We start from the raw sequence: 18,337 nt of genomic DNA, 5'->3' as shown, positions 1-18,337 counted from the left end.
CTCCTGGCAAGTTTACCAATATGCTCCTCTTTTGGGCAGAGTTTGACTGTGCTTGTTTCTCAGAATTGTAACTTTCTATAATTGTACAACTTTGAAGAAGGAGCCTGGGTAGAATCAAGATATAATAAAAATGTGGCATCAATTTAAAAATCAATTAAGAAGAAAGTATATTGGCAAACATACAACTATCACAAGCCTAACAACAGTATGTTTGTCACCAGTATAGGACTACTCTTTGAGTTGTTTAAAAAGGTGCAGCTGTAACTGAGCCCAAGGACCTATGCTGTTTGTAAAAGTCTGAAATAATACCATCCTTCTACTCTTCAAAAATATTGGCATTGAATGTAAAGAAGGAAGGAATGTTTCTATATTTTGTAAGCATATTGCTGTGTTGCCAGGCTGGCATTTTTGTCTCACAGAATCAAATGAGCTGTGAAGAAGAAGCAACTTTTAAAACTTTATCATCAACTTTTTTTTTTTTTTTTTTTTAACCGCAAGAATAGCTATTGCTATCTTCACAAAATTTTAAGCCTTGTCATTTATCTACTTCATATCCTCATGTTATTATTTGAATTGGAAAATTTTCAAAGTTTTTGGCGCATGCAAGTAGAATTTAAAAAAATACATTGGATTTATCAGTTAGCTGAATCCAACCCTCATTAATCTGTCACTGATAAGTTTTCATTGCTTGAATTCAAGCACTGGCAGCATAGTTTCTTTAATTCTTGCTATAGCCCCGGAGAGCTTCCAGCTGCCCTACACTCTCCAGCTAAATGCAGCTTTTCTAATCTCAGACCAAACAGTGCTGACTATGACAGGAAGAGAAATCTCTTTGCTATGTCATTGCAGGTGGTTGTGTAAATAAATACATTTTTTATATTTATATATATAAATCTCTATTAAGTCTACGTAGGAGTGTTTGTGCATATATAGATTAAAACATATATATACACACACACGTAAAGAATTGCTTGCACGTTTGTCTCAATTTTTTTCACATACCCTTTAAAAATGCCAAGAAAATACTCCTTATTTCCAGAAAATCAGGTTTTGACTTTTCCTAACAGAATTGCTAGCCCTTATATGTTCCATCCCAAGAGTTCATTACACAGCCCCCCAGTTCTCTTTGGTTGGGTTGTAGTGGTCCTTGGTTCATGCCATGGCCTACGACCTCTGACCTCTTGGTAAAAAATTCAGGCAACCACTGCTCTCCAAGTTCACTGCAAATGGCACAACCAAACCGCCTTTGCTCTACGCCTCCTTCACAGCTGGCACAGAAGGAAGATAATGTAGTGTTTGATTTGTGTGAGTAGCAGACGCTTGAGCTGCTCCAAGCCCAGCTTTTGTAGTAAAGCCAGCAACTGAGGACACCGATGGACAGCTGGTGCCCAGTTTTGTTTGAATGTTTGCTCTCCCATAAGGGTACATTTTCCGCTCTAAGTTTAAAGATCGTGTTTGTGAATTATTCCCATTGGCTTTTCCTTCCAGGAAATAGGTCAACATTTCGCCTTTTCCCTTTACACTGACTTTACCCCGGCAAACAAATTCATAACTGCACCTCTTTAATATCCGCTGAACTTCTTCTGTCACCTGAAGACAGAAAATAAAGAGCTATTAGGTTTTCTCTATTCATATAAGGTTAATCCTAGAACTGCCCAAACTCTCTCTGCTTTACTTCTGCTTCATGAAACACATGGAGCAGAATGAATAAGCAACTACTGCTGTTCATTGGTTTACCGAGAATTTTCTTAAGGAATTAAGTATATACAAAACTGGAATCTGAGAAGCAAAACTTTCGGTCTTAAGCTAAATAATTACAAAGTCAAACTAAGCTCCATCCATCAGAAACATGTAGCCATATTCTCTACTGTTGTAGGTTGGATCAACTCCAGTGAGCTTAACTTACTCCGGAAGAAATTTTAGGAGACAAAACAGGTATTTTGGATAAAAGACTCCAAAAGTTCATTGAGATTTTCAGAAGTGTAGCATTACTTCTAGCCAAGCTCCAGTATACCAGTAACGTCCTCTGACTCTGTAGCCCCTCTGATCCAAAGTATCCTAAGAATTCTTAAAGCTACATAAAATGCAGCAGGATGCAAATGGACATAGCTCCTTTCCTTGTAGTCTTTATTCAGGCAAAATTCCTGCAGCTCAAGAACTGGCCCATGCAGTGTTGGCATTCCCAGGCTTGCCTCCAACCGAATAAAATGCAGCAGAGAATTAAATGTCAAATCTGTTTCTTTGGATGGGAAATGATTTATCTGAGGATTTCATCGCCTCCAAGTAGTGAAGCATATATAATGGAAAATAACTATACCTCTGATGCCTGAATCATTTGGAGAGTGTTGTCCTTTTCATAAAACCACAACATCAAGTGAGGCTGAATTTTCTAAGCAGTCTTGAAAATGTAACCACATATGAACCAGGAAGTACATAAAGCTTGCAAAATGCTCTCAGAATGCACTCACCTGAATTTTCCCCTGTACTCCAGTACTATCCATTCGGCTGGCAACATTTACAGTGTTCCCCCAGATATCATATTGCGGTCTTCTGGCTCCGATGACTCCGGCCACTACAGGTCCGACGTTAATACCTAAGATCATCATAACAATAATGCTTTTGTTATTCTTTCAAAAACTACAGCATGTTATCTGAAGGAAACATTGATCCTGTAAATTAGATTTAACACAAGTGCCTCAAAGTTTTCATGGTCATAGAACATAATATACATTAAATTAATGCCATTTGGACTTCTGGATTTTTAAGGGCTTTAGAAACAAAACAAACATGATATTCTTGGAAATGCAATATGATAGACAACTTACAAGTTTTGCTCATCTGTGGATTTTTCTTTTTGCTTGTTTTAAGAAAAGAAGAAAAGTAGCAGTAATGCAGAGCTTAGCTGTGCACCAGTTCAGGACAAATTGTTAAAAATCTCCAATTGCTTCCTACGACTTCCACTGTAGTTGCTATTACAAAAGCCTTTGAATGGGGGATTTTCCAAACTAAACAGAAATAGTGGCCTGGGAAACACCAGTACTGGGGTACAGGAATCATGTCTCATTTGATCATCAGTACAAGACATCTCAGATAACGTATTGTCAGTCAAGAAAACCCTGGAAGTAGAGAGGAGTGCATGCAAATGACTCAAGCATCTTTTTCTTTCTTTCTTTCTTTCTTTTTTTTTTTTTTTTTTTTTTTTTAATAACCACAGTGTTCACTGCTATAATTCTGAATGATTTTGGCTCCCTGTTTGGAAGATAAAAGGGAATGTTTCCTTTTCTTGTGTGTCCTGAAGAGCTGCAGGTGCTAAATACTACACGAGGCTCTGTGCAAGGCATTTCCCAGGCAAGTTGCACAGAAAAGGGGGAAAAGATATTTGTGCTATCTCTGCCTTCAGGTATACTTGGAAAGACCAGTTAAAACACAGTTCTAAAAAAAATTTTGGACATGTAATTACTAGGATGCAAGGGAGGGCAAAGATGCTGTATTACTGCTGTGCTTGATATCTTCAGTCTTTCACACTACTCTGCAGCTAGCAACCTCACTTTACCCTTCTCTAACCAGCTCTGATAATTAAAACATGAAAGCATATACAGAGAGAGAAAACTAGCTGTGTTAGAAAAATTAGTGCAATGGAAACAGCACTGGACGTACCATTGGAGAGGAGCTGGATGGATGGAAGCGAAGGGGAGAAACACCTTCTAAGCAGGCTGGTAGAAAAGACTCAGAAAGGTAAGATATAAGATAACATATAGAGGGAACATATATGGGAATTCTGTGTCATGAAGACCAGAAGATTTGATTTGTTGGAGAAAATAGCATCCATCCAGCCAAAGAGTTGGGAAGACTAGTAAAAAAATATGGAAAATAACGGCATAACAAAAAAAAATAAATAAAAAAATCAAAGGGAGGGCTTTTCAAACTATAAACCTAAGCCTAGAATTCAACAGGAAAGCTTCCTTATCCAGTAAAAAATTTCAAGATATCTTTTTTCTTTTTTTTAACTTGAATGAAATGAAATATGCATCCATATATGGAAAATATTCATATATCCCAATATGCCTTGAGCATTCACTGAATCCAGATCAATCTGGTCATGTTTCTCTTTCAATCAATCAATTAATTAATATTTCATTAATTATATGAAGCAGAGAAATGCCAGCAGAAGACATTGAGAGTGCCTTCTGCCAGCACAGCACAATAATCTGGGGACTAAAGCATGTCAAGGATTCAAAAACTTGAGTCTGATTCTTCAACTGCCTTAGCAAGCCTCTTCTCTCTCCTCCTGCTTTCCCCAACCAAAAATTCCATCTTGGAACTAAAAAGTCTTCCCTATCATAATCTTTTTTCACACTATGTCCTGACAAAGAGGACAGGTGATTTGTGATTTGACATCTGCAGATGAAAAAATTCCACCACACTTTAATGGCAACACAGCTTTTGCACATGCAGGAATACATAATAGTTAAGTACAGCAGCCCCAGTCTGCAGCAGTTTAGCAAAGCAAAGCAATGTGAGTCACAAGACTATGTACATGAAGAATATTGTATAAAGTTATTAGTGCAGTTTCTTTTGAGGTGCGCTTTGATTAATTAAACACATTAGAGCTACACACAAGTAAAAATCCTTAAAACTGATGCCCACCCTTCAACCTGTTTATTTCTTATATGGATGTACATCTTCCACTACAGGAGGCTTTTCAGCTTTGCTCAAGAGTGCAGGACAGGCAATGTTTTGCAGAGAGCACAGGGAAAGCCAGCAAACAACAGGGTTCCACTTGTGGGATAATTGTAGAAACGTGACTTACCAACTCGTAGGACAAAGTCGTTGTAAGACTGATAGTTGATTTCATCAAGAACGTCAAACATCTCTATTGCAAAATCTGCCAGTGTACTCAGATGGGAATAAATTGATTTTTTAGCCTAGATACAAAATAATGTTGCACATTAGATTTGCATGGTATTAAGAGGCAGGTGAAATACTGAACTGAAAAACAATGAATGGCTCAAACTGGATGGCTTAGGAAAGGAATCTAACCTATTTTGTTGATTGTGAAAGGGAACTTTTGATGGTGGCTAGAGCACATGCATTCTTTTCTCAAGCACTGAATTCTTTTTTTTTTTCCTCTCTTTTTGATTTCTGGGAAGAATGGAAAGCAATGTTCCCATGGTAAAGTGTTTCTGTTGCTAGAGAGCTGCAGATGTTTGTTGTGAGCATGGCAGGGAATATAACCTGCTTTCTTACAAAACTGCTTTGCCTGATGATTATTAATAACTATAGTTTCTGCCCTCTTCTTCCTTTGGGGCTTTTTCTAGCTCTCAGCTCCATAGGGTGCATGCTGTTCCCATTGACAAAATTCCTGTTAAGTTCAGTCCCATGAGAGGCAGAACACCCCTATTTGCTTTCCTTTCCAGGCAAGCCAAAGTGATTTGTTTTGAAACATACCTAAATGAATGACAGCAAAGGGATCGTAAGGAACCAAATGAAATGATGAAGTGTCAGGCTTTAAAAAAAAAATCACAAAAAATACTTTTTATACTGATGGTCTAATTAAACTGTGGAACTCATTGTCAGAGGATACTATGGATCCCAAAAGTTTAGCTAGATTCAAAAATAGACAAATTCATGGGAGAAATACGTGTTATAAACTATTTAAAAGGACTATCTCTAGCTCTGGAACTCCTAAAGCTGCACATTGTTAGAAGGCGGAAAACAAAGGTTTGCATGTTTGTCCTGTTCCTTAGGTCCTTCCCCCAGGAACCTGTCGTAGAGACAGGTTACCAGGATGGACCTTCGACCCGACGCCGTATGGGTGCCCTGCTGCTGTGCTCTTACTCGAATAACACATATGAATTCTTGAACAGCTTTGCAAAGTGAAAGCGGGCTAAAGGTAGGAGATGGTGAAAGCAATGCGGGGGCAGTGGCAGCGTAGCTGCCGTGGGTGTTGCACAACAGGGCTGCGGCAGCTGGCATGAGGTGAGAGCTCACTGGGCTGTTGTCATGATAGCGAGATTTTATAACTGAAGTAGCTGAGGATGGCTGAGGAACCTGAGGAACAGGTTGCTATTTGCTTTATTTGGCTCAGCTAGAAAGAGATCCTTCAAGTGCCTGGGAAATTTAAAAAAATTAGAGCAAAGCTTTAACAAAAAATGATGAAAGGCAGTCTTGGGCCTCTCCTAGTCTTTAGGAAGGGTATTTTTAAATACCTGCCTGGCTCTCCAGTATCTTGTATCTTAAAATGTCAGCTAATTCCACTCTTTTACAGCCCCAGCAAGATAAAGGAAGAGCAAGAGTTAAATTTAAAATTAAAGGAGCTAATGGTCATACTTGCAATAGAGATGGTGAAGAATACCAAAGGTCTGGAAGTGGAAGAGGGAGCAGTCTACAGTTTTCTTTAAATCTCTGTTGTTCTTTATATTGCTTTTCCTTTAACCTCTTTATTGCCTCTTGCAAACCTTGTTTTTTTTGCAGTGCCCTACATGCTGGCAGGAGAGAGGATTAGTGACAAATACGGGATGAACTCCAAGCAACAGACGTCTCTCGAAAGGATTACTATCAAATTCTTTTGAAGCCACATTGAAGACCACAAAGTTGGGACCCCAGTGAAAACACAAACATAATTTCAAAGGGCTCTACATGCAGAAAAAAAGCTATAGGTCTGCAAGAGGCTTGGTCTGTGTGCTGCCCTGGTGGTGTAACTGGCAAGCAATAACTTATTTAATATTTCAGAAGAATAGCTGTTGGAAAGACTGCTCAGAGCATCACAGCAAAACCACTCTGACAGAGTCAATATAGTATTTATTATAGTCATCGGGTGAAGCCAAGCTGCAGAAACAAAAGTCCTGTAAAAAATGTGATTTAAACATTTAACTCCACCAGTGTGCCTGGTTGTTATGTGCACCAGTAATCTCGGTAGGAAAAGCACAGAAGAGCTGAAAAATCTAAGTTACAATCAAAAATATTGGCAGTTTTCATACAAGATCTTTAGATTTTCTGGAATATTGAACATTGAATAAATTCTGCCTATACAGAAGAGATCAAAATTGGCCCTTTACGTTTCAGAGAAAGGCACAGTCCCGCACAAGACCTACTGCAGAGATTTAAAATGCATTACTGTTGTAAGCTTAGAGTGGTATCTTCAGTACAGGACTAACTCAGCTGACCCTTCCGTTAGCAACTATAAAATGCATGAGATAAACATGTTTAGGTTTTGGAACATATGCTGCCAAAGTTACCCAATAACACACTTGTTTTCAAGATTGTAGTTCAAAGAGCATTTATAGCAGACACACAAGCATGCCTTTGCCTGTTTGTCTGACACCACACTGGAAAAAAAAAAAAATCAAAGTTTTTTTTCCCCTCCCTATCTTAGGATCCAGGAATTAAACATTTTCACATAAATAAAATGTTTTTAAAACACTTTTTTTTTTTTTTTTTAATATCTAGATTTCTAAGCTAAGAATGATACATAAAAGGCATCATTTGGAGATACCCTGCAGACCAGAAAATTAGTTGTATGTGATATACTCCAATACGATTCTAACAGTTGATTCCAATGTGTCCTTGTTTTTTATTTGCTTAACAAGTGTAATTGTTGCTAGGAAGTTCACAGGCTATCTTCTAGCCCCTTTTTGCTTTTGCCCTTTAATTCAGTGTTATTTTGCAATGCTAAACTATATGAATCAACTGTACCTCTGCAACATATGTGCCCGCATATCAGACCAGGGAAGAAGCCTCTGGAAGTTCTGGGCAGACCATGCACATGGACTGCTCTCATTTGCGTTACCCTACTCGTATTATTAATTTGCATAATGCTCTGTATACAATTGATTCAGTACACTGCTCACAGGGCTTTCCACTGTTCAAGATGCTGCATGCAAATTCAGGAAATCCCAAGACCCAACCTTTAAGGTGAGAAACATGCCCAGGAGCAGTAATGAGAAGGTAGATGGAGAACTGTGCCCCAGAACCAGCAGCTCTGAAATCACTCTGACTTTTTTATTGCTGAGTCCTTAAAGCAATAAAGAGAATGGAGCAGTGGAGACAAAGAAGAGCTAATTTGTAAGGGCTGGGATAAGATGCAGTAATGTACCTAGTGTTAAGTTCCTGTCTACAGTGGGGTCTGTCTGTGATGGGGGTGGAGGGGATGTTTGCTTTGATTGTAGGATGCACTCAGATTTCAATATTAAAAAAAAACCCTCATACTTGTAACGTTCTTCTGTTTGTTCAGCAGCAATACATTACATCTACAGTCTCCCTTGCCATGCGTTTTTTCAAGGCCGTCTATGATGCCAAGTTTAAAACACCACCATTCTGACTTAGGAGCTTTTTACACCAGTTTGCTGAGAATCCAGAGCTACAGACAATCAAATCTCATATTTAGCCTCGTGAGCAGCTGCCAAGGTAGTAACTTCTGCTTGCAGGCTAAGGTTGCTATTTGAATTTCAGATTTAAGCTGTTGCAAAAAATTAAAACAAATTTACATAATCATATGAAACTGGATGTGTTTCACATGTTCCGCTGGAGACTGGAGCAGCACAGTTTGTCCACCACAAATTACAGCTGTGTAAGATCTACTTACCTTGGTTCCCGAAGTAGGTACAAGTCCCACAGCTGCCATATATGTACTTCCAATTGTCTTGATCTTTTCTATGTCCTTATAATATTCTTTGTCCATAAGCTTTGTTTAAAACATAAAACTGTTAAATATTACATAATATTTTAGACAAACAACCATAGTTATAAGATAATATGTGCATAGTTGATCAAACAACATTATTTCTGGTAAGTTAAGGCTTTCACACTTTGAAGTCATTGGGAAAATTACTAGTAACTTGTATTTTAAAGACCGTACATATATTATGGGAATTTGAGGACAGATTTAGATGCCTAAAAGTACAAAATAAATTATTGGAGAGGCCCACTGGGCATCAACTCCCATTAAGTAGGAAGTTCATAGATGTATTTTATTAGGAAGTGCAAAGTAACCTGAATTCCTATAAATAACCCTTGTTTACAGTAGACTGGTAGAACTGATACGGTCAAAAGACAATGCATTTAGACCTTACCTCATCAAAATCAGCAATAATCTCATTTAACAGGCGTAAACATTCCACTCCCATATTATTGCCATCCAGTTCAATGTAGAAGTCGTTAAAATTTGGGATGGAAGCAAACATCACTCCCACTTGTGAATATGACTGGTAATAGAGGTCCTGCAGTTCACGAACAGATATAATTTTTATTTAAACAGATTAATCTAAACCAGACAAGATTATTATGATATCTATTCTAGTGCTAAGCAACGAGAGAGGTTGCTTTGCTAACTAGGACAAAAGCCATCAATTTTGCTAGAGGGAAAGCAACTAGATTTGCAGGCTTCTCCCACCTTTGAAAACACAGATGAAAATTAATGCCTAAATTATCAAATCCATTTAAGTCAATTTAGTTTTTTTTTACTGCTTAGACTGCAAAACAAAGACTGAAAATGTAGTAGGAAACAGAAAGTCTGAACAGTTTCAGAACTTCTATTGTATGGGGAATTTCATTAGATTTTCCCAGTTTCTTGTTAAAACTAAATAGGAGACAGAACAGCTTTTTATTTTTTTCCTTTTTTTCCTTTTTCTTTTCCCTGCTATACCAAATCAGCCTCACTTCTTTACCTCTTTCTCCTCCGAGTTGCAGAGTCCTGGATTCGGCATTAACCATATAATGTTGCTCTGCATTGTAAAGCTTCTGCGTAAGAATTCAGAGAGCTAACAGAAATTAAAGCCACTCTTCTGTGGTTCAAATACACTTGGCCAAACTCTCCAGCACAGAGGCCCATCGCTTGGAAAAGCTGTGTCACAGCCATTGTGGCCAGGCCAGCTACTGCAGCCACTCCAGAAGGTCTCTGACCAGACCGTCCTCGACTAGTTTATTTCATCACTGCTGCCTTTGAGATTAAAGCTACTGCATTTTCCTTGGGGGTGCACAATACGTTAATTTTACTTCTAAGTTGATGGCTTTTGTAATGTAAGCATACTTTCAGCACTAGAGTGGTTCCAATGGAAGTACCCAGCAGTTCATACACTTCATCATCCAGAACAAAAGTGACCTCTGTGAAATACTGCAATAAACTCAACGGTTTTGACTTAACTGAAAAAGGATTCGCTCATCTGCATGTAGGCACTCAGCTGCATTGATGCTGAATGACACAACATTCATTTAAACAATAATTTATTAAAAACCTTCATCGAAGGAGGACACTATAGAGAAGGAAATAATCCTGATCTAATTTCTAAACACTAGCTTTGACAAAACCGTTCATTTTAACACGAATGATATTTAAAAATTCCAACATTTTCTTGAAAACATATAGTTGAAAGGTGACTTTAGTTGTTGTAAGGGTCACACCCTTAAAACATTCTCATGCATTTAAATTTTATCTTGTCTTACCATATTCCTTGGATTAGACATAAGAAAATGCTGTGCAACATGTGCTGGCAACAGGTTGAAGAGAATTCTTTTATTGTCCAGCTTGACTCTCTCCATATCATCCCTCTCTTCTTCTGCCTGTTGGGACAAAACAAGAAAAAAGAAAAATTGTTCCAAAAAGCAAGAAGTTATCTGAAACGATCATATGCCTTCTATCCCTCCAGGCTTTGAAATTAAACTGGACAAAATAATACCTATGAAATGGAGTGGGGACAGTTACCCTACACCATGCTTCTACCTTAAGGTCCCTTAAAGACCTTATTAATTCAAGCTGAAGTCATTGGACAATCATTATTTCTAGGGTCTGACCAGCAAAGTGTACTGGCATCTCCCATAGATCTTTGTACTTTTAAATAGGCCCCACCTGATATTTTTATAGACTAAAAAAATGGAATAATCCCACTTAAGTCACATTGGCCTTGGAGGCCCATTACCTTTTCTCAGTAAGAGTAGAATCAATAAATCAAATCAGTAACAGCAGAATCTGATTCACCTTTCAAAAAAAAAAAAAAAAAAAAAAAAAGAAGAAGAAGCCTGGAGAACTGGAGAATCACCAGTGTTTTAAACGAACCTATGCCATTTTGCAGTGAAATGGATCTGATGAGACAGAAGCTTCGACAGAGAGAACATCCTTAAGAAAGACATGCAATTTTTAAAATGATTTTGATAGAAACAGTACGCATTTCTAGGGGTGACTTTAACTACCCTGGTAATTGTCACGAATACATATACGATTCCCGTGCACAGAAATTCGTGGGAAAAAGCAACCAGGATCCTGCCATTCTTGTGAATGGTGACATTCAGAAAGAATACCGGGGAGTTAACAAATTTGGGGTGCTTCACCCAAGGTTCTGGTGCCATATTTAGGTGAACTGACTCACAGGAGTCATTGGAAGTTACAGATAGGAAGCAATTCTGAAAATAAGATACCTTATTAAAAAAAAAAAAAAAAAGCCATTAAATCTCTAGAGATTGCCTTTGGGACACTTAGATTTGCAAATTTCAGCCTAGTGCTTAGTACACTCTCCCGCAAAATTACTTTTCTAGAATCTATTCCTTGTTATCAGAGTGATTTTGGCCCCCAAAATTCTCATTTTCAACTAGAAAACATTTGATCAGTACTATACAACTCATCCTATGGATATCACAGCAAATTCAGTTGCATTCTTTGCTCTTCAATCACACTCGCAGAATTGTAACACAAATCTTCTGCAGTAATCCCAACATGACTTGGTTTACCTAGTTACAGTCAGCAGAAGACTGGAAGGCCAAATTCTCAGGTGGTATCAGTGAAACTAAGACGTATAAACCCCTTAAGGATCAGCTCTAATCTCTGTTTGTGTCCCTTTGTATCTAGAATTTGCTATCCTGATCTATTGCAAAGTCCACATACTTTTCTCACTATCTACTCCCGTCTAAGTAGGAGAAAGCCAGTCATCTCGTGTCTGTGTATTCTTTTCATGTGAAAAATCTTTTTTAAGCTTTTCTAAGAGTTTACTAGGACAAGAAAGTAATTTTTGTTTTTCATGATAAAAATTGGGGAAAATCCACTTTTCCCAAATAGCATAGTAATGCCACATTTCCTGGCAGTTTTATTTTGTACTTTTAAATTTATTTACAAGAAAAGAAAATACTGAAATAAAACTGGTTTTAAAAACGTAGCTTCTTCAGGAAATATTCCCCTTTAAAATAAATTATCAGCTTCTCCTTTAATTTGCATAATAAGAATTATGCCTGAAATCTGTATCCTAACCAATGTTTCTTATATCTTTCCTGATTTTGATGTATTTTCTTGACACTTTTTTTGCTGCTTAAATTTTGTATGCTATTTTCTTAAAAGCCTTCTTTTCTCCTATTCTGGAGGTATAAAATCTGCCTCTGACTTACTGCTTACAGATGCTTCCTGCATTTGTAAATGTGTGTAATTGACCCCTGCATTGTATAATATGATTGTTGGAATTTAAATATTTTAATGGTAATATTAAAATTCAAACCAGATTTACAACTCTGTTTTTGCAACACATTGGAAATGGGGAATTTGATTCTGATTACAGCAATGAGATCTGTGAACTCTTAAATTCAGGCTCTGAATCAAACTCCAGTCTGGGTTTGGCAAATGCTTGTGTATTCTTCTATTTTGTTAATAAGAACTTTTTTGTTACCTTCCTCCTAGGAACATTTGAGGTATAGTAATTTGCAGCTCCCAATACAATATGGGGCAGAATAGTAGCCTAAGGAACAATACACTTTTTGGTTAGGACATAGAAATAAAAAGTCAGAATAATCAAGCAAGGGCTTGCAAGTGGAGCAATCACTTTGACACAGCATGAATAGCAATATTGCTCAATTGCTGGTGTTTGCTGCCCGCTTCTGACCTAGAAGTGTGCAATCAGATTCTTCTGCCTTACCCAGCCATCCATCAGGACTTTTGGATGAAAAGACTGAGAAATTTCTACAGCAATGTGTGGCTTTCCTGACATTGTGCCTGATTCACAATAAAAGGTTCAGAAAAAAGCCACAGCACAAGAACAGAGCTGTCGGCACTGAAACATTATCTCTTTGTGACCTTGCTCTTGTTGCTGGACTTCTGTCCAGTCACAGGAAAATACACCTAGAGAAAACAGTGAAGAAAGGACAGTCCAGCCTGTTGGGTTTCCAGCAGTTTCCTTCTGGCAGAATTTAGAAAGCAGTGACGGCTTTTCCTCTCCTCTCCACCGCACTTCTCTTCAATACAGTCATGAAACATGAGAGATGCCAATGGTACTATCATGTCTGTGTGGGCTACTGCAAGCAGTAGTTTCATGGAGTTAGCATAGCAGAAACACTAGGTATGTCTAGTCTAGGTAATCTAGACAAAACACTGGGTTAACACTACTATACTGCTGCTGGTATCTAGACTTAAATCTCTGCATGAATTGTGCTTCTGCCATATAGATGTGCCAAATTTCTATAGTTAGTGTGGATTATCCCAACTTTTATCAAAAAGGCATGCCCGGAAACCGAACCGAAGGGTACCTTTTCTGCTACTACTGCACAGAATTTAAACATCCATCTTCTCTCGCTGCTCCCCCTAAGGTAGCTCTCACACGCACCTCCTCAGGAGTCGCGTGGGAAAAGAAGAAAGATTCCCCTGTGCCCCTTGCAAGGGAAGCTAGGAAGTGAAGGTAAGGTACAAAAAGACTCGAATTCGTTCAGCAGCGAGGACTCTAAAACCCTCTATCTGTGAGCTCCATGGGGAAGAAAGTAACTTACTTATATTTGCTGGACTTTTTCACGGTTCTCTGCTTTCCACCCTTTAGGGGAATGCAAATGAAAACTGTCTTCCCTTCACACAAGACTCATGAACTCCCAGCACCTACTCTTTGAGTAGCTGAGATAAGGGAATGTGTAGGCATCACCCTTTCCCAGGCAAGACAGACACTGAGAAGAAAGGAGGAGTGTGTGGGGCTCCATAAAGAAGATCAGAAAAACACAGATCACAGATATTTACATTCCTGGTGGAAATATTAGCCAGGCAGCAAAACAGCATCTGAATTTTCATCTATTTGCCCCTATTTCTATTGGGTAGTTCAGGAAAGCTGCCAGCAAGGTATTTCAGCAATAGCTGCTAGCTAAAAAAAAAAAAAAAAAAAAAAAAAAAAAGGTAGATTACTATGAAAATGCACAGAAAGGAAACTCTATAGGAATGAGAGATATCATTTTTAATATCCTCCTTTTGCTTGTGCCTGTTCAGTATTCACAGCAGCTAGGTCTTTTTGCAGAGCTTACTGTATTTTTTTAGAGCTGCAGTATTTAAAAGCAGGCTTGGCTTTTGCTTCAGGTTTGGTAATAAAATTTAACATGTTCTTTGGTACTATAGCTTTTGACACCAATGTGATAAGCATCCGTCCACATTTCATACGGTCACATAACCCACTATTTTGCAAGGCTGAGAACTCGTTACACATTCTATACTCAGGAAGTGATCCAAACTGTTGTACTGGCTGAGATATCAGGTGATTATTAAATAGGCATAAAAATGCTGTAGCAATGTCACTGACTGAAGATTTATCTCCTAGAAGTCCAGCATTTCAAGAGAGAGCTAAGAAGAAATTGGGCACCAGTGCTTCAGAAACATCATTTTACCTGAAGGGGGCACTAAAACCACAGGAAAGAGACCCATGAAAATAGTTTCTATAGGGCCAGATTTTAAATACAAGGCAAGCCAGCCTTGAAATTATGGCCTGCCGATCGCAGAGCAAATATTTTGTACAGGTGTCGTAGACTAGAAAAGACAGCTGAATGACATTCTAATATTCCCTAAAGAATGTGACAATCAGTCACGGTATATAGTTATTTTCCTCCCCTGACAAATCTTGGGTAAGCAACTGTTTTTGGCAGGTTTAGCTTCTTCACAGACTTGTTACTTACAGTTATTTGTCCATTTTTTCTAATTTTGTTGAATAATTTGTATAAGTAACATTATCAGTCACAAATACATAAAATGCTCCTATATTTGCTATTCACAACGAAGCATGTAAAGTTATTCAACAATTTTATTCAGAAACTTGTATTTCCCTCCCATTGCTTGTTAAAAGGCAGGTTTTTTTAACAAAAAGTAAATACTGTGATATTCAGAAGAGTTAAATCTGGCATAGAATAGAAGCAACAGAAACAGCAAAAACCTACATGACCCCTGACATGTGAATAGTTAGAACACACATAAATGTTTTAACAACTTGTCATCAATCACAAAATGTATTCTTCCAAATGATGTGCATAAATCACACTGTATTATCTCAGTTCCAGCTATGTGACCTAGATGCAAGTGCATTAGAATAACTTTTGCTTGAAAAGTATCATTTTTAACTAAGTTTTGCTTTTCTAAAATCTGCTTTTTCTCAAAATACATTTTTTTTTTCTGATGCTGCAACTGCAGCTATGTGGGCTAAGATAAAGTTTGTGGAAATGGGTTTTCCTCAGACCTTAGCTCTGTACACTGAGCATAGATAATCTATCTATATATTCTTATCTTAATGGCATTACTTTCAGGATACTTTTGATGTTTAAAATATCATTTCGTTAGTACTAGACTCTTTGTTGTTCAAGATAAAGCAAAAAAAAATCTATCAAATCCTTTATACTGCAGCTTATGCCACAAATGGATTTATTCATCTGAGAACATTTTACAGGATTAGCCCCACAATGAACCTTACTAAAGCTAGGCAAACAAAGTGCTTCCAGCTTCCAGAATAGCCCTTGAGGCTGGAGTTCTTCCAACAAAAAGTCAGCATCCGAGAAACTTCCTAAAATCCATATTGCCTTCTCACAAGTCTTTCATACAGCACAGGCTGGCAGACCTGAGTCTTCAGCTCTATCAGTACTTTGTGGAATTTAGTGTTTGCGCAAAGAACCAGCAAAGTCGCTCCGTAAAATGGAAGAAATTCTGCATTGTCCCTGTGGACTAAGAAATGGTGCTTCTAAAACTTTTACTATGAAAAATGTAACCAAGTAAAGCCAACATAGGGCCGAGAAAAGTAAAACTGAAGCCACAGAGAAACACAGCAAGGGATATTGTTAAACCATTCACAGGGATCCTGGAAACCACATGTAGGAATCCCGGAATCCTAGAGTCCTGGAATAACTACAGAAAATTGTCTCTCAATATGGTTCTTTTTTCCTCATCTCCTCTTAAAGATTGTTAAACCGTTAAAAGCTTGGAACCTGCCAATTATTCAAAGGCAGGTTGAAAATATAGATATTTCCTACTACCAGTCTGCACAGAGCTTTTAATACTCAGGTTATTATGCGAAAGAACCTAATATGCACAAAGAAAATGTTTTCTACTTATTCACTGGAACAGATAAGCACCACAAGCACTTCTATAACATTCACTGCAATGGTATCTCTGCCTGTTATGTTAATTAGCCCCAGTATTCAGTATCACCTGGTACACAGAGTGGAAAACAGTCCAACATACCTTACAATATGGTATCCACCATTATTTATGGTTCATGGAAGAATAGTACCTCCATGGAGAATCAAACAGAACAAGGAGGTGGTGCCTAGATCAGTAAAGACGCTGAACATCCATCCAGAACACTGATTTCAAAGAATGGCAGTTACGATGACCCCTAATTCTGAATCTACACTGATTTTTTCTTTCTAATTTTATCATGCAAATCTCTCAGACTGGATAGCATCACTTAAGTAGCTGTTTTGTAATCGAGGAAATCTGAAAATTGCATTGTCTTCAAGGATGAAAAACCCTTTTTGAAGTGAAGTTTTCCAGGTACTTGAAGATGCTGATGGACATTACTGAAATTTGATAGGCATCCATATCTCTTAACTCCCTTTATTGTTCTTTGGAGCAAGTGCACAATGGTTTTAAAGACTGTGATAGATTACTAGGCATTTCTGTAAAAACCTGACTCCAAGAAAACAGGAAAAGTTTATACACCTTTCTTCACTATTGTACAGTTCTGCTCTTTCAGCAGGCAGGCCTCTTACTAGTTTCTTGGATTTGAATTTTCATAACTTATTAATTTCGAATTTAAAACTACAGACCTTTAAGCAGTAAGTTCCTTAGGGATGCACAATTCACCGTGTAAATCATGATAGCTGCAATGACGAACAGCGTTTAATTCACTGTTGACTTATGGACAGGCAACAGGATGACAAAGTAGTATCTTCCTGCTTGTTACTGAACTTTACAGCTAGAAATACTTAATTCACATACATAAGACTCATAACCATTGATCAGACGGTGCTCTCAAACCTCCACCATTTGCCAGCCTACATGAAGGCAGCTGCTATCCAGTAATTCCAGTCATGTGCTGCACTGAGTTGTAAAGTCGTATTTTCCTCTTGAAAACAATATTTGGCACCACAACAAGAAACTTCTATCAGTCCAACAAACTTGTGAGGCCGACATGCAAAGCACCTATCAATACTGTGGGTCACAGGACAAAAATGAAATGAAGTGGTCATGCGTTATTGACTAAGTTAAACAGCACAGAGTCCACACTAATTAAAGAACAAGATAAACTTAAATCATAAAGGAGGTGGACATGGTCCTGGGCATCAAAGCAAACAAAACATCCCAACAGAACTTAACTGTTTGGTAGAAAAGCTTTGAGAGTAAAAGATTACAGAGCTGAAATCTCCTGGTTTCTCCATTCTAATCAAGATAGAAAAGTCAAGGATGTGTTTAACCCATCTGTTGCAGTTTTGTTCTTAAAAGTAAAAGCAAGCACTGTGGTGATTTATATGATCCTCTTAACAACATATTTAACGATGTAAGTGAGAACAGGATGTTACCACTAGGAAACACAGGACTGTAAGATTTATCATACAGACAACTTCTGTATTCCATCAAATCAAACTTCCTTCTTTCCAACTTTATTTTGCACAATGGCCAATGTTAAACACTCCAAAGGTGGGAACAGGACAGCTAGGGGCAGGGGAAGGTAGTCAGATGTTTCTTAGAGCCCCTGCTTACACTTAATACAGTTTTCATAATTTTTGCTGTAATTACGCTAATCAAGAAATACATTTTTCCCCCTAAATGTCCACACTCTTGGTAACTAAATAACTTTCTGATCTTCCATTAGGAAAAAGTTCTATAGTCTTATGCTATAATATGCATGTAAGTATTTCTTTTTATCGATTTTATTTACTAGTCTTCAATTTAACTGAACATCAACTTCTTTCTACCATTTTTTGCATTAAAAGGCAAAGTGAACAAAAACAGATTTAATTTCTCTGTCTCAAGTTTATGTTGCTAATAGTCAGTTTCCCAAGTCTGAAGTTCTTTGTATTCATAATATGCCTTAGTTATAATCGTATTACTTCATTAATGAGGTACTGTTACAGAACA

The 18,337-nt window shown here is 37.8% G+C and overlaps 1 protein-coding gene across 1 annotated transcript in view; it reads right to left on the bottom strand.

Moving 5' to 3' along the window:
- Positions 1 to 1,251: 1,251 nt before the first annotated feature.
- The window catches only part of ADCY1 (adenylate cyclase 1), a 155,000-nt gene continuing 137,914 nt past the window's right edge, over positions 1,252 to 18,337 (bottom strand). The window contains exons 15-20 of the mRNA XM_062567932.1: positions 10,441 to 10,553; positions 9,072 to 9,218; positions 8,585 to 8,683; positions 4,811 to 4,925; positions 2,469 to 2,593; positions 1,252 to 1,590 (exon numbers count right to left, since the gene is read on the bottom strand). Of these exons, the coding sequence (XP_062423916.1) occupies positions 1,252 to 1,590; positions 2,469 to 2,593; positions 4,811 to 4,925; positions 8,585 to 8,683; positions 9,072 to 9,218; positions 10,441 to 10,553 (938 nt within the window). The remainder of the gene's footprint in view (positions 1,591 to 2,468; positions 2,594 to 4,810; positions 4,926 to 8,584; positions 8,684 to 9,071; positions 9,219 to 10,440; positions 10,554 to 18,337) is intronic.

This window comes from Rhea pennata, chromosome 2 (assembly GCF_028389875.1).
Source record: "Rhea pennata isolate bPtePen1 chromosome 2, bPtePen1.pri, whole genome shotgun sequence".
In the NCBI taxonomy this organism is placed as follows: Eukaryota; Metazoa; Chordata; class Aves; order Rheiformes; family Rheidae; genus Rhea; species Rhea pennata.
The sequence above is the reverse complement of the archived record's forward strand: the minus strand, read 5'-3'. Positions and strand labels throughout refer to the sequence as shown.